This window comes from Pinus tabuliformis, chromosome 9 (genome assembly GCF_031772625.1).
Source record: "Pinus tabuliformis cultivar Carrire ecotype Pingquan chromosome 9, CPIR1, whole genome shotgun sequence".
NCBI classification, from domain to species: Eukaryota; Viridiplantae; Streptophyta; class Pinopsida; order Pinales; family Pinaceae; genus Pinus; species Pinus tabuliformis.
The window spans coordinates 260,700,271-260,717,876 of record NC_142307.1 but is presented as its reverse complement, the minus strand read 5'-3'; the positions used below and the strand labels follow the sequence as shown (position 1 = coordinate 260,717,876).

The following is a 17,606-nucleotide window of genomic DNA, read 5'->3' as shown; positions in this document are numbered from 1 at the left end:
GCATTAAAGTACACTTTTTTGGCATTTAATTCTTGGACTGTATGGTGAATTAGGTTTGACTGAAGTGAAATATTAGCTATTGTAATTTAAGATTTCAAATTCAGCCCTAACAATGAAAGTTCACAGGAATAATTGAGGTGAAATAATTAAGCCTCAAAGTTGAGGTGAAATTTCAAAAGTTGCATTAATTGCACATTTCTCAAAATATCTACATAGCTTAATCAATCACTCACCTACTTTAAAATACTTTATTAGACATGATCAAATTTGATCACCCGCTATAAAATATTCTTAGAAGAAAATTGTTAAACATTTCAATCAATGGGGTTGCCAAACTTGTTAGGTATATTTATATATATATATAGAATAAAGAAAAATATAAATGTCTGACATAATCGGACTTCAATACAATGTCCATGCTAATCTTAGAAATAAAACAAATAAACGAATAATAAATTGCATCTAATATAACTGGCACATTAATTTTACCAGAAGAATATCTTCATCTGTGCCAAAGGATTTCCGAGCTTCATCTAAGCACCATAGGGAGATTCTCTCACTTTCTCTGCAGAAAAAATCAAGTAGTTACTTTAATAATAACATCAGCATTTCCCTAGGTGTCTACAAATCTTTTGTGTGAGTTATGCAACAAAGCTAAAAATTTATAAAATGAGAACACAACACTTTCATTGACTATATTATAGTATGCTATTGATTGCTACTATGAACATTCCTGGAACCATATCTACGATCAAAGATGAACAACATCAACTAAAATGGATTGAATATAACATCATTGTATTCAATCATTTTCAGTGCAGGCTCCCTCCCAAGAAACCAAACCCTCTCTTCAATATTGATACAAACATCATGTCCTAGAAAATCATTTTTCTCTATGAAGTCTTAGGCCAATCTCCTATCGTATCCATGTTATTGGATTGAATATAACATCATTGTATTCAATTCTTTTCAGTGCAGGCTCCCTCCCAAGAAACCAAACCCTCCCTTCAATATTGATACAAACATCATGTCCTAGAAAATCATTTTTCTCTATGAAGTCTTAGGCCAATCTCCTACCGTATCCATGTTGGAATTGTAACAAAAGAAGAAAATTATTATTATTTTGTAGCATGTTCTTCATGCTTTATTCTGGTCAAATGAAAAATTCAAAGGGCATGTTCTTCATGACCCATGCAAAAGAAAGAGAATTTGAATTTTTGTAAAGTGTCAATTCTCTCCTAGTTGCCAAATCGTCCCTCCAGAAGGACAAGTCAGCCTGCCCAAAGGACGTGTCTCTTCACATGAAGAAACAACTATATATTGGCACCTTTCCTCCATCATTGGGCATACAATTGGGTCTCTCTGTGGAAAAGAAATTTGGGCCTGTGGTATGGAATCTGAAGCACATACAGCGAACTTTCCGTGACACTTTCCATGTCTGCGAATGCCAGTTACAGGAGACACATCATCTCTGTGATGTGAGCTGCAGGAACACATCATCTCTGTGATGCGAGCTACAGGAAGACATCATTCTCTGTGATGCAAACTACAGAAAGACATCATTCTGTGTGATGCAGGCTACAGGAAGACACCAATCTGTGTGTGATGTGAACTATTATCTCTGTGTAATACAAGCTACACGAAGGCCATCATTATTGTAAGACAAAGCATCAGAAGGACAGGCAAGGAGCGGATTAATTAATTATCTTGTGGACAGAACATGGCAGAGTTTGGATGGCTGACTTGGCACTTGGAGCATTGGTTAGTTTGACTTGGATTTCTCTTCTTGACAAAGAATCTATAAGGAAAGGATTAACAGGTTTCCCCTTGTGGGTTTTTCCCTGGCCTCTAGCCTAATCTCTGGTGTCTCTTGTCTCTTGTGCATTATAATCTCTATTTTGTTAATGTGTAATTGCTTGTTGACATAAGTAATCAAAGTAAATGCTAAGAAAAATATGTATGTCAGTCACAAGTAATTACCATGATAAAGAAATTCTATCGTCCATCTGAATTTCAACATGGTATCAGAGCTAAGGTGAAGCAAGATCGTAGCAGTTTTCTCTTTCAATCTATGACAAAGAGCTTTTGTAAGACAGTAAAAACGTTTACTAAGGAAAAGGAGGAGTTGCAGACTGTTTATCCAAGCTACATATCTGTGTTAAGGTCCGAAATAGTCTGCTTCTTCAGAAGGTCCGAGACCTGTACCTCAGTTCAAGACTATTGCCCTCTGAAACTGTTTCAAGGTCAAAGGTACCAGAGTTATCTTTTGTGGTTTATTAGATCTGTATAGTCCAAATTTCTTGAAAGTAATTACCAGGCCAAGTCCTAGAGAAATCTAAACTGAGACCTAGAAAAGAAGTTTGAAACTTCTGTTGTGCAAAGCATACATTTGAAGACTATGGAAGGGATCCGAACTGAGGAAAATAAATACATGACTTAACCTTTGAAATATGACCAGAAGTACGAAGTTCCGAAGTTTATCAACTCTGTAACTATGCAAAATTTTCTTGGTGATCCAAGATTCTTGGCACTTTCAACTGTTGCATCAAACTCCTCACCAAGACCTATGATCTAAAGTAATATTCGAACCCCTGTGGATAGTAATCAAATCTTCAACCTACTGAATTACAACTCTGTGGTATCCGAATTGAAGGCACTGTATCCTAGCTTTTTCAACAATTCAGAATCCTAGAAATAACCAAGTCCAAATAAAGAACAAGGACCATCATCATTAATCTGAAAACAAGTCCAAATACAGTTCAAGACTCATTTCAGAAAAGGACATCTTATAAATCAAGGTGCTGAGCATAATTCCGTACTCAAGTCAAAGTCTATGGTGACAATCAAATCCTGAGTGACTAATCGACAAGAAGAAACCCTAGCTCTTGGAAATAATAGAAATGGCATCATCCTAAGACAAGGATGGTTAAAATTACAAAATATCCAAGATTAAGAGGGAGCTGACTTTTCTCAAAAAGACAAGTGCTCTACATTTCCTTTACTTGATTACTACTATTTCTATTATCTTTGTAATTTGCTTAATAATATTTTTTCTTTTATAGTCTCTTAATAAAGTTTGCAGGTCAATAATAACAACTATCCAAGACTTAACAACAAATGAAAGAATTGGAAGAATGTAGCAAAAGCACGAGGACTTTCTTGACTTATAGAAGATGTGAACGCAGAAAGAGCGAGAAGTTTGAACCAACGTTGCAGTAATTGTTATCGGGATGATATCAGCGAGGGGAAAAAATCAGAAAAAATAGGGAAAAATCGGGAAAAAATCGTAAAATACAAAAATATTCTTTTTTTTTTCAATTTTTTTAATATCTAAAGCATCTACAACATAAAATAAATACATTGAGACATAAATATGATAAAAGAACTAATATATAAGATGTGTAATATCATTTCTATTGCTACATCACACATAACAATGCACTGAATAGTCAGTCTTGACTCGAGTCCCAACTTAGCCTCAAAATATCAACAAAAAATATAATAATGTATCTCATATCATGAGTCATAATGTGTCATATACAATGAAATGAACCAAATAACTAATACCACTGATTTCCTCTGCCCCTCTTGCAAGAAAATGCAATAGCTTTCCCTCTAGATGTAGATGCCAGTGGAGTTGGAAATGGACTTTACTGTGCTCTAGAAGCTGAAGAACTAGGAGCTACAGGAGGTAGACCACGTCCTCTACTAAACAGGGGTAGCTTGGGTAGGTTGTGTCACCTCCTCCTCATCAAAAAATCGGCAAAGAACAACAACAACAACAACAAAAATCCCCAAATTTTCGTAAGAATCGTGATTATTTCAAGTTATCACGATTTTTTGTGAAAAAAATAACGTAAAAATCGGGCGATAATATCGCCAAACTCAAAAAATCGTGATTTTCGCAACACTAGTTTGAACTATGCATTGAGATAGTAGCATGAAGGTTCTCCCAGGAAGAGGGAGAGGATCAAGTTAAGACAACTCCCTCAGTTAGAAGAGTCACCCCAGATTTTGAAGAAGCTCCATGATTAAATAAGATCTCGCACTTTGAAAAGGGAGGACTCATGAAGAAAAATTGACTTCAGAGGGAGCTAGAAGCACAAGTTGACATGAAGGATCTTACACTACAACTTGGGACTTGATGATACATTGTTTTGGGTGGCAGTGCTAATGATGAATAGAGATACTATTGATGGTTAGGAGCTGGTATGTTTTTTTGGAAGAGCATGAAGCAGGATTTTGTTGCACTATAGAGGAAGAAGATGTGGCAGTTGGTACAATTAGTTGTGAAACAATCTGGCCCCGTAAAATGTTTAATGGACTATTTGACAACATGTTGGATTCCATCATGGTGCTCTATAAAGAGTGTCAGAGAACCTAGTTTTTCATGGAAGGTTGAATGTTATGAATATGATTCATATAAAAATAATAAATATAATAATAATAAACAATAATTAATTAACTAATGGTTAGTTAGTTAGTAATGAAGAATCATGTCTTAGAGACATGACCAATGTTGCATGAAGCGCCCCCCCCGGTTCCAAGCCCCGAAGCACATCCCATGCGGAAGCGCGCTTCTGAAATTCTAATTTTTTGCCGCTTCCAGACCTCCAAAGCGCGCTTCGTACGACGCTTTGGAGGAGGAAACGTATGCTTCCCGTACGCTTCCGGAAGAGGCCGCCGCAAGGAAAAAAATCATTTTATTATTTTATTTTTTTTTAATTTATGTTAACTTAGCATAAAGGGGGTGGGTTAGGGTGAGGTTAGAGTGAGGTTAAGGTGAGGAATGAAGGGAACAAAGCCCCCATTCATTCCTCATTTTCTCACTTTGAGTTTATGAGAGTTGGAGAAGAGAAGAGAGGAGAGGAGAAGAGAAGAGAAGAAAGGAGAGGAGAAGAGATGAGAGCTTGGAGGAGTGAAGGAGGAGTTGCTTGGAGCAAGAGCTTGGAGGACTTCATCTACAAGAGCTAAAGAGGTAAGTTCAAACCCCAAACTCCCTTATTTTTTTGACATTTTTTTTGTATTTTTCTCCTCCCTCTCCTACTCTTTCCCATTGTTTCTACTTGCTCCTTTACTTGCAGGTTGTCCACCACCTATATCCATATTCCAAGATGGTGTTCTTTTGGCTTCTATTTATCATTCCACTCTTGGTTTTAATGATGGCAAAGGGGAATAGGAATAGAAGGGAAGAAACACAAGAGGACAGTGGTCCCAATATGAGTGACCCAATGTATGATGAAGAGGAAGGGTTTGAAGAGGAAGGGGATGAACTTGAAGGGGACACTGAAACACAAGATGGGAAAGTTGCATTAACACCCTTGTGGAACTATGTGACCAAACTTGATGGGGGAAAGGGTGGTGGAACTTACAAATTTGTGTGCCCTCATGATTGTCATGGAGGAAAACCATATTGTGGTTCATATACCTATGTGAGGAGGCATCTTCGTGGGGTGTTGGACAGTGATGAAAAAAGGGTCCTGTGGGGGTACAAATTTGCCCAAACATTTCAACTGAAGAAAGAAGAAAATACATCCAAATAGAGGAGGCTGCACAACAAAAAAACAAGAAACAAAAAACTCATTCTGAATCAAGTGCAACCTCTAAATTTGGTAGCTACTCATCTCCTCATGGTACTTCTGCAAGCTCCGGAGGTAGAAGAACAATAGGGGATTTCCTTAATGTTGCTGGGAGGGATGATGTGGATGGAAAGATAGTCCGTTTTTTTTGTGCTTGCGGTGTACCATTCAATGTGCTTCGCTCTCCCTATTGGCATGAAATGGTAAAGGCCATCAATGAAGCCCCAAAAGGATACAAGGCCCCCAACTATGAGAAAGCTAGAACAGTGTTATTAGAAAGAGAAAAAGCTAAGGTTCAAAGAGCTTTGACACGTTTTACAAATGAGTGGGTAGATTCTGGGGTATCCATTGTATTAGATGGGTGGACAAATATTAGAAACCAACATTTGATAAATGTCCTTGGTGTTTCTTCTAGTGGTGCAGTATTTATTACATGTCATGACTCCTCCTCCATCACTGCATCTGCACAAAACATTGCAGATCTCCTATTGAAATCAATCAAAGATGTTGGTCCGAATAATGTGGTTCAAGTGATCACAGATAATGCAGCAAATTGTAAGGCAGCAGGAAAAATTATTGAGCGTACTTATCCACACATCTTTTGGTCTGGGTGCCTGGTTCACACATTGAACCTTTTGATGCATGATATTGTGAAGCACAAAGAATGTGGGTGGATTACTGAGCTTTACAGGAGAGGGAAGCAACTCATTAAATTCATCACAGGGCATACAAGGGTAAACTACTTCTATGGCACTTACTTCAAGTTGCAGTTGCTTAAAATTGCAAAGACAAGATTTGCTAGTTATTACCTCACCTTTAGGAGGCTAGTGAAGGTGAGACAAGCTTTAACTAATCTGGTGTGTGCTGAATCATGGGATGAAATTAACACTGACATAGATGGTGCTAATGTAGTCAAGGACACTGTTCTTGACAATTACTTTTGGGCATAGGTTAAATATGTTTTGCAATTCACCAAACCAATTTATTACATGATCAAGTTTGCAGATTCAAATCGACCAGTAATTGGGGAGGTGTATGAGCAAATGGATAGCATGTTGGGGCAGATTAAAGACATTGTTGAGCCTAGAGATACCACCTTGTACAATTATATTCGTGCAAAGGTGGAAAACTGATGGGAAATTCTAAATGTTCCATTGCATGCATTAGCATATGTTTTGACACCTAAATACTATCATCCATCATGGCTTTCAACACCAGCACTTGGGGGGGGAAGCAGGAGAAAACCACACCAAGATCAAGAGGTTCATAGAAAATATATGGTTGCATTGAGTAAATTAATCCCTGATGAGGAGGAAGCTGCATTGGTACGAAGACAGGTGAGCAACTATACGCTTAACACTGGTCCATTTGGGAGCATGCATGCAATTAAAGATCAAGAGACTTTTTCTTTTCTTGAGTGGTGGAAGATGCATGGAGGGGTAACTCCACTTCTACAGAGTTTGACATTGCGGGTGCTATCACAGGTGGTAAACACTTCTTCTGCAGAGAGGTGTTGGAGCTCTTATTCTTTCATTTTTAAGTAGACCATCACTCTCATTTGTAATCATCTTACTTCAATTCACTATACAATATACAGTTACATGTCTTACAATGGGCATTTACGTCTTTGAAGTATTTTAAAGATTTCGTTACGTATACGACTTTTGGTCGTTACATTGGTTTCAGAGCATTCCTCTAAGTATACAAACTTTGTTCATTACATTGGTATCAGAGCCACGTCTGATCTTGGCCTTTGGCCATCAATCCCTCATCAACCTTGTTGTCGTCACAACTGAAGTGTTTCGCTACACAAGTTGGAGTTTCTCCATCATTGATTTCATCAAAGTCCCTCAACCATTTAAAATAAATAAATAAAAAAGCATTAAAAAAAGGAGAAGAGGGAATAAAAAATATTAAAAAAAAGAAAGTAAGAAATACAAAAGAAAAAATCTATTTAAAAAAATATTGAAAAAAAATAAAAATATATATATATATATATATATATACTAAGTCACCTGACACAGGGATTCGGGATTCGCAGGATACGGGGATTCGAGAGTCAGATTCGAACACGTTGACCCCCCGGATTCGGACACGTAGGATTCGTTATATATATATATATATATTAAAAATTAGATATTTCTTACACAAATTCTCATTTCAAACATAGATCATCTAGATGTTAGTTTTACTGTTTACAAAGTAAGTTAGTAATAGTAACATTATAGCAATTAGCATGCATAGTACATACAAAATTCAAATACATGTCACATAAAATGATAAATCATGATTCATAAATGAAAGACAACTTACAAGATAGTAAGATAAAGACACTGACAACTGTAGTTTTCTCATTAAGTCATCAAATCAAAATGTGTTACATAGGTAGTGCAATGGCAATGGCAAATAGATATAGAAAATATAAAACAACTACAAGCTACAGGTATACAAGCCTCAAGGCAATAGGTAGCCCATGACTCATGAGTCAACAATCCTCATAGTCATCATCAAAATCAGCATCAATGTCCTCATCATAATGGTCACCACTATTCTCATCTGCATCCTCCTCCCTTGTATCCATAGTCACCTCTGCATCTGCTGATGTGGAGGATGACCCCTCGAAAATATCACCACCATCAAATCTAACAGGCTCTAGCACTGGATCATTGAGATCCATGTTGGCCAATGCCAACTCAACACTGTTGTCCAGACCCATATCATCAGGAAAGGCATCCCACATCTTTGTCTTCCCCCTTGGTCACTCTTCCCTCTGCCTGTAAATAAGACAAAGGTTGGTCTGCACATACACCATTGTCTCTGCCCTGGACTACTCAAGCCTGCGCTTCTTCACACTATACAAATTCCCATATGTGCTCCAATTCCTCTCGAACAAGAGGATGAAGTCACCTAAGAGAGGAGCCTCATGGCTAATTGCTGAAGAGGAGGGCTTGTTGCCCCATGATTTGCCCACCAAGAATAGGGCTTCTTAGCCCCCCTTTCTCTAATCAAACCATATCCTACAAATCGACCAGTGCCAGTGGAAAACTCTGTAAAGGCATCCTCCACCTCATCAAGGGATGCTCTATCCTGGAAAACCTGCCTGAATGCATCTTTCCTCCCCTGTGAGATTTCACCATCCATGTGAGGAGGGAATCTGCGGGAAGGTCCACCATTCAGCCACTCATGGCTGTAGTATTTTGAGTTCAATGAGTGAGCCGAACAATGTAAAGGTGTGCAATTCTTGTCCCATTTGCTGACAAGAATATCTTGTATAGTACCACAGAAGGCCTCTAGTGATGTCTCATACTCGGGGCACTCACTCTGTAGAATAATGCTCCTCATAGACTCAATCATGGAATCCCATCCCTCATAAACCTCTCCTAGGATGGGTTTGTCTGTATCTGCAAATCGAAGCAAAGAAATGATAGGGTCCATGATCTGAATAATTAGATCTACCCTCTCCCACCAAGCATCATCTAGCACTATGTCCTTCACTCTTTTAGAGGCTACTTGATCTGTCTTTCTCCAAAAAGACCAAAACTCAGAAATAACCATGGCCCCAAGAGTGGTCTTGACCTCCCTCAACCTCTTCAACATCATGAATGAAGAGGCAAATCGTGTATCAACAATCTTCAACAATGATAAATTGTTGTACTCCTTGTAGATAGCGAGGGCATTTGTATGATTTTGCACAAAGTTAAAAATATGTCTTGCATCCTCAATAATGTTACCAATCCAAAGCACATCAGAAGCAATGGATTTTAGTGCTAAGTTCAAAGAATGGACAATGCAAGGTGTCCAAAACACTTGTGGATATTTAGCTTCCACAATCATGCTAGCAGCCTTGCAAACAGGTGCATTATCTGTAATGATTTGCACACAAGAATCAACACCTACATCTTCAATAACTTTAATAAATAACTCACCCATAAATTGTGCATCCTTGTATTCTCCAAGTGTATCCACTGCTTTCAAGAAAACTTGACCATTCAAGGAAGACACCATGAAGTTGATGATTGGGTGTCGTGCTGGATCTGTCCATCCATCAAAAACAATGCTAACCCTAGATGTTGACCATGATGCTTTAATAGGCTCAAGTATTTTTTGCACATCTTTTTTTGCCTTCGTCAACAATGTGGTTCTAAGCTTCTCTGAACCAGGAGGCACATACCATGATGGAGACCCGTGAGTTAGAGCTTGACACATCTCAATAAATAGCGGTGAGCGTGCAACATTAAATGATATGAAGTTTTAATAGAAAAAAAAAGGCAATGGTGAGATCAAGCTCTTCCCGTTTCTCTTTTTGAAAAATCTTGTCCATTGGACCAAGTGTAATTGCTCTTCTTTTTGCTGCTTGTCCCCCAATAGAACTCTCAAATTGAAATTTGGTGGTGCCTTTCCTCAAAAATGGAAGGGGGTCTTCATTCTTGGTTTTTCTTGATTTTGTAGCCACATTTTCCATACCAACAATGAACTCCTTTTCCATTTCTTTCCTCTTTTGTAAAGAAACAGCTTTACAAGCTCCAATTCCACAACCTGGTAAAGCCAACAAATGGGCTTTCACACGGTAATATGTGCTTTTGAAAGGAATGTGGCAAAAGTTGGATCTCCATTGCACATTGCCTCCTCCCTTCCCCTTGGTGCTTGTCCCATCCTCTCTTCTGACATATTTCCACAAGGGATATTTCCCAATGCTGTCTTTATGTCCTCCTCTTCCTTCAACACTACTTGCAGCAAACTCTGATGATATTGGGCGAGGAGGGGCATCTCCAATGGAGACATTCTTCCCCTTCCTTTGCCCCCTAAATGTTGCCCTTGATTGAGCCATGAATACTATAAAAAAATAAACAAAACATGCACAAATTTGTAAAAAAAATTCATATACAAACTGCTGTAATAGAAATGCAAAAAAATAGAGATGAAATGCACTTACCTAGTGCTTGAATTTCCTTGCCAAATGCTCCACACCCTTAGCTCCTTGCCCACAGCTCAATGTATGCAAAATTGAAAGAGAGAAATGGTAAATCACTGAAAGAACAACGCCTTTTTATATGCCCGCAGGTTTCATTTTTTTGGGATTCGAATCCCAAAATTGGGACATGTACGAGATTCATACGTGTCCCGTTAGGACACGACATGTCCCATTCTAGGATTTGAATCCCCAACGAATCGTGTCCGATTCACGAGATTCAGGCACACAGGCCATTTCTAGCGAATCCGATTTCATAGTGTATCTCTCTCTCTCTCTCTCTCTCTCTCTCTCTATATATATATATATATATATACACACTAAAAGCAAAAAACAAAGAATAAAAAATACAAATATATATATATATATGAACTAATTAAGAATAAATAAAAACATATAAAAATATAATTCACTTTAAAAAAACACCAACTCTTGCAACTTCTACAAGATCAAGATCAATGACAAAGCATCACGCAATACCTCTCAAAAACTCGTCATCATCCTCGACACAAATCCCATGCAGTGAAATCGACTTGTGGGTTATTAGAACCTGTAGAAAACTCATGACATCATCTTCGCAACAAACCTCATGCAATCAAACCAACTCCTGTGAAAGTTTTGTCACTAAGCAGCCCATCAGTTTTGAAGCATTGTGAAAGTTTTGCCGCTAAGCAGCCCATCGACAAATCCTTCTATTACCGCGGCAATTCTTGCTGCAATTCTTTCCAAACTTCGTTTTTCTCTTCGAAAGTCGTCGACCAGCAACTAAAAGTCATTGTAACCACTGTAGACCTTCTCCACGAGCCGCACACGTTTTTGCCCCTCAAGCTGCTTTATATTCCATAAGTCGTCCCTGCAACAGACACTACCACTGGCCAAGTTGTCATCCCTGTTGGGCATTCTGTCGCATCCACTGAAACCATTCCTGTTGATGTTCTCTGATAAATACTCGGCCTAGTCCACGACAAAACTGACACCACTGTCTCCCTTGTATATCGCCTTCCGACTAATTGATCTTACTCCCCAAAATTCATCAGGCCAACGCCACCTTTAGATGCATCTCTTAGTTGGTATAATTTGGTGATATAAGACTACAATTTATATAATTAAAAGTTATATAATAAGGCTATATAATATTCATAAAATTTTATTATAATTATTTAAAAAAAAAAAATTTATTATGTTTTGAAGGTGACTTTAGTAGGAATAAAAAAGGGGTTTTTGAAGTATAGAAATAAATTATTAAAAAGGCACTTTTAAGGAGGCTTGAAGTACAAGTCCAAAGGAACTTGAAAATATATACCTAAAAACAAGTCTTATGTTAGAAATGTTTTATAAATTATGGACAGAAGAAAAAAGGAGTCTAATTCAGAAACAAAGAATGGAAGGTTTTCCTATAGCGGTCTTTCAATTACAGATTGTAGATCACTTATATTAAATGGGAATATCCAAGGGAAGGAGATTAATATTGTTATCAACACAAGTCTCGAGGAAAATTACGTCAATGTTAATTTGGCGAATCAACTATTAATTACAGAGTCAAGCATATGAGAAAAAAATATATATTTTTGGTGACAAACAATATGAAATTAATGATTTACAAGTAATAATTGACCATTATGAATACATCTCTCAATTTTGTGTCGTAACTATGTTTAACCCAAAAACTAATATCATTTTTGGTCAACCTTGGTTAAAAGAATTGGGTGTGTTCATGTGAAACTTAGAGAAAAGATTTTGTGTTTCCTTATAAGAAGATGATGATCACCTTCTAGGACGTGACAATGAAGTCAGAAACCCTTTATCAAAAGACTACAAGGATATTTTCAAATTACTGTTTCAAGATAATAAAAAATTATACGAAGAAAGCAGAAAGAGTTGGAAAGAGTACTCCCCAGTAAAGACAAAGAAATTTCACGCCTCCGATATCACAGTGAAAAACTACTTGAACAAGTCAAGAAAGCTAAGGCCACAAAGAAGGAACTCAAGAAGCGCTTATTAGAACAAGAAGAGGAAAATTTACGTTTAAAGAACCTTAATCAAACATTATTAGAACAAATCGAAAGTTTACAAAATGAGGAGAATACTAAACATAAAGCCAACAATCCATAAAGCGAAGAAATTTTATGTCTAGGGTATCATAACCAAGCCCTACTTATGCAAATAAAGAAGCTTAAAAGTGACAAGAAGTCACTAAATGACAAGTTAGAACGACTTACACAAGAAGAAGTATCGAAGCCTTTAGTCCAAGTTGAAGATAAAGGAACAAATACCAATCTTGTCAATATCATAATTCAAAAAGATGAGAAACCAATAGAAGTTAAAACTTATGCAAATGTCTCCATTTAAGAATGGAAATTCCAAGTGACGATTCAATAGCCAACTCAACAACAACAACGCCTGAACAAAATCAGGAAAAAACCACTAACATGATAAGGGAAAGTCCAACTAGAAGAACTATTTATCGACATCTGAATCACAAGAACAGACTTTCCAATCAATCTACATACCTGTATCACTCAAAACATAAACGTCAAATTTATGTTTCCAAGAATACTAAAGTTTGCAGAATCTAGTCCTACGATAACTACTCATCACAAATTTCCAGAAATCAGAAGATTCCACAAAAGATTAGTCTGGGTTGGTCTAATCCATTCTCAGTACAACAATTTTGTCTATCACTCAGAGCATCATATCATCTTGTATCAATGAAAATGAAACTTCAGAGGCGAGAAGATATTCTCAGTAAGCTTTGAAGACAAAGCTTCTTAAAGAGAGGCAATGTTATGAATATAATTCATATAAAAATAATAAATATAAATATAAATATAATAATAATTAATTAACTAATGGTTAGTTAGTTAGTAATGACGAGGCATGTCTTAGAGACATGACCATTCATGAAAGGGCACCTGCCTAGGGTATAAAAGCAAACCCTAATTCTCATTTGTAATCATCTTACATCAATTCAATATATAGTTACATGTCTTACAATGGACATTTACGTTTTTGAAGTATTTTAAAGATTCTCATTGCATATACGACTTTTGGTTGTTATATTGAAAGACTTTATAATTCGAGAATATGGTGTGGATAGGAGTTGAGAAGCTGCAAACAAGATCTCCACGAATTAATAGGTAGTTGATGTAAGCGAAGTATGGGTACTTCCAACACAAGCTTGGGCTTGTAGTTATCTCCTCCCAAGATTGAGAGGAAGTGAGGATGGACACCATGTTCTCCATGTGTGATGTACTATGGTTAAGACTAGTCATCATAAGTCTAGTGCATGAACACGGATAGGGAGAATGGTTGATTGGATAAGAATCTTAGACGAACATACTTGATTCATGTATTATGATCAGGACTAATAGCCATAAGAGTCAAGTACATGGACTTGGTAAAGAATGGTCCAGTGGATGAACTTTTCCTTGGGATTAGGAAATGGTCTTGTGAGGACATACCTTGGTGAACCTAGGTGGGGTATGTGCCTTGAGAGGCGGTGGTGTCCAATTGAATTCCTCCTAGCATTGTGCTTTGATCTAATGGAGAGATAGAGCATACATGTCAAGGCCTTGGTAATTTGACAATGTTGGTTATGATGATGTTATCATCATTGATTCTTACCAATCTGAATCCTTTCTTATATCAGTTTTCAACTTGAGAAAATCCCGATAAGTCATTATGAATACCTCTCTAGTTAAGAGGGAGTGTTGGAATTGTAACTAGGTCTAGTCTTCATAAATGTCATTGTATCAATATGTATTTTATGTAAAAACAAAAGAAGAAAATTATTTTTATTTTGTAGCATGTTGTTTATGCTTTATTTTGGTCAAAAGAAAAAGTCAAAGGGCATGTTCTTCATGACCCTTGCAAAAGAACGAAAATTTGAATTTCTGTAAGTGTCATTTGTCTCTCCTGTTTGCCAAGTCGACCCTCTAGAAAGACAAGTCGGCCTACCCAAAGGACATGTCTCTTCACATGAAGAAACAACTATATATTGGCACCTTTCCTCCATCATTTGGCATGCAATTTGGTCTCTCTGTGAAAAATAAATTTGGGTTTGTGGTATGGAATCTGAGGCACATACAACGAGCTTTGTTTGACACCTTCCATCTCTGTGAATGTGAGTTACAGGAGACACATCACCTCTGTGATGCGAGCTACAAGAAGACATCATCTTTGTGATGCAAGCTACAGGAAGACATCAGCCTCTGTGATGCAAACTACAGAATGTAACCATTCCTTGTGTAATGCAGGCTACAGGAACACACCAAACTTTGTGTGATGTGAGCTATTATCTCTATGTAATACAAGCTACAGGAAGACCATCATTATTGTAAGACAAGGCATCAAAAGGACAGGCAATGTGCAGATTGGTTAGTTATCTTGTGGACAGAACATGGCAGAGTTTGGAGGGATGACTTGGCACTTGGATCATTGGTTAGTTTGACTTAGATATATCTTCTTGACAAAGAATCTATAAGGAAAGGATTGACAAGTTTCCCCTTGTGGGTTTTTCCCTAGCCTCTGGCCTAATCTCTAGTGTCTCTGTCTCTTGTGCATTATGATCTCTATTTTGTTAATGTGTAATTGTTTCATGACATAACTAAACAAAGTAAATGCTTAGAAAAATATGTATATCAGTGTCACAAGCAATTACCATGATGTAGAAATTCTATCATCTATCTAAATTTCAACATGGTATCAGAGCTAAGGTGAAGGAAGGAAGATCATAGCAACTTTCTCTCTCAATATGTGACAAAGAGCTTTTGTAAGACAGTAAAAATATTTTCTAAGGAAAGGGAGGAGTTGCAGAGCATTTATCCAAGCTACATATTTCACAAGATAGCGTGTTATTTGAAAAAATTATTTATATCTTTTGTATCTTTTAAACACCACATTTATCCATTTTCAAAATTTAGAGTCATGTTTTCATGGCATATCCACTTTAGAAACTCACACATATTTCGGCATTTCATGCAACTTAGATTGAATGAGCTAACAACTCAATGATAATACAGGGATATTTACAATAATAGAAACATCAGGTTTCTATGTAGACTAAGGAAACAATCAGTTTCATCTAAGAAACTGCTAAAAGAATAAAAATAGCTACAGCTAAAAGAATGAGCATTAAATAGAAATAGAAATATTCTAATACCCTCCCTTAATGCTCAATCTATTTACAACACCAATAGACCCTTGGAATTTTACAAATTTATCAGGACCAAGAGGCTTGGTGAAAATGTCGGCGGGCTGCTCTGTTGTGGGAACATATTGCAACTGAACTGAGCCGTCTTCAACCAGCTGGCGAATGTAGTGGCAATGAGTTTCCACATGCTTTGTTCGTTCATGAAAGACTGGATTCTTGGCAAGTTTGAGCACTCCCTGATTATCACAAAATAAAGAAGTAGGCCCAGTCTGGAAAACATGCATATCTGCAAGCATACGTCGAAGCCAAACTGCCTCACAGGATGCCTTAACTGCTCCCCGATACTTTGCTTCTGTTGAGGAGAGAGCCACTGCCTGTTGCTTCTTACTAGTCCAAGTAACAGCACCAGATCCTAGACTAAACACATACCCGGCTGTAGATTTACGGTCATCAACCGACCCTGCCCAGTCAAAGTCAGTGTAGCCACTGAGAATAGGATTGGAACTGCGAGTATATAAGAGACCATAATCAGAAGTACCACGCACATATCGTAGCACCCGCTTTGCTGCTATCCAATGATCAGCTTTAGGAGCTGACATGAAGCGGGAAATGTAGCTTACTGCAAAACTGATGTCGGGTCTGGTAGCAGTAAGATAGATGAGACTGCCCACTAATTGCCTGAATAAAGTTTCATCCACAAGGGGAGAGGGTGACTGTGCTGAAAGTTTGAGCCCTGGTTCCATAGGAGTCGTGGCCAGTTTGCAATCTTGCATTCTGAACCTTTCCACAAGATTTTTGGCATACTTGGACTGAGAGAGAAAGATCTGATTTTCAGTCTGCCAAACTTCAACCTCCAGACAATAATGAAAAAGTCCCAAGTCTGTCATCTCAAAAGTGCTGCATAGATCTTGTTTGATCCCATGGATCAAATGTGCAGAGCTGCCAGTAATGATAAGGTCATCCACATAGACAACCACAAACAAGATATCATCACCAGTATGCTTGATATACAGATTTGCATCAGATGGGCTCCGCTGAAAACCCTGATCTGTCAGGTACTGATCAATTTTCATGTACCAAGCCCGAGGAGCTTGTTTCAATCCATAGATTGCTTTGGCTAACCGACACACTTTCTGTTCTTGACCAGCAACCTTGAATCCTGGAGGCTGCGTCATGTAGACTTCTTCTTGGAGATCACCATTTAGGAAAGCACTCTTTACATCCATCTGATGAACTTTCCAATTGAACTGAGCTGCTAGGGCAAAGACAAGCCTTATGGTACTCATTTTGGCTGTAGGAGCAAAAGTCTCCTCATAGTCGATGCCTTCCTTCTGCGAGAACCCTCGAGCCACAAGACGAGCTTTATACTTGTCTATGGTTCCATCAGCTTTGTATTTCACTTTATACACCCATTTGCAGCCTATGGGCTTTTTTCAGCAGGAAGATCAGAAAGTGTCCAGGTGTGATTCTTCTGAAGACTCTGGTATTCGGCTTCCATAGCCTGTTCCCACTCAGATGTACCCTTAGCCTCTGAATAGGTTTGAGGCTCAAAAATACTGTGTAGGTTAGCCATAAGAGCAAAATTGACTGTAGACTGTTGTCTGTTCTTATGTCTAGAAGTTCTACCTTCAAGGAGCTCATCATCCCAGAGATCACCAATGGTTTTAGCCCACCATTTAGGCCGAAGAGTAGAAGAACCAATATCAGGAGTAGAGGAACCAATATCAGGAGGAGGTGGAGAAGACTCAAGAGCAATAGGGGCAGCAAGGGGAGGGTTAGTTGCTGGAGGAAGCTCAGATAGAGTATTATCAAATACGGATGCGACATCATCCCTCCCATCAGGTGGACCGACCGGAAGAAAAACACTGTGAGGCTGATCCTCAGAATGCTGCTCAGAAGAAGAAAA

General features: G+C 37.9%; 1 protein-coding gene across 5 annotated transcripts in view; it reads right to left on the bottom strand.

Moving 5' to 3' along the window:
- The window catches only part of LOC149148178 (guanylyl cyclase 1), a 396,584-nt gene that overhangs the window by 25,849 nt on the left and 353,129 nt on the right, over window positions 1-17,606 (bottom strand). For all 5 annotated transcript variants that reach the window (XM_089445745.1, XM_089445748.1, XM_089445747.1 and 2 more), the window contains one exon: window positions 490-565. In XM_089445745.1, the coding sequence (XP_089301871.1) occupies window positions 490-565 (76 nt within the window). The remainder of the gene's footprint in view (window positions 1-489; window positions 566-17,606) is intronic.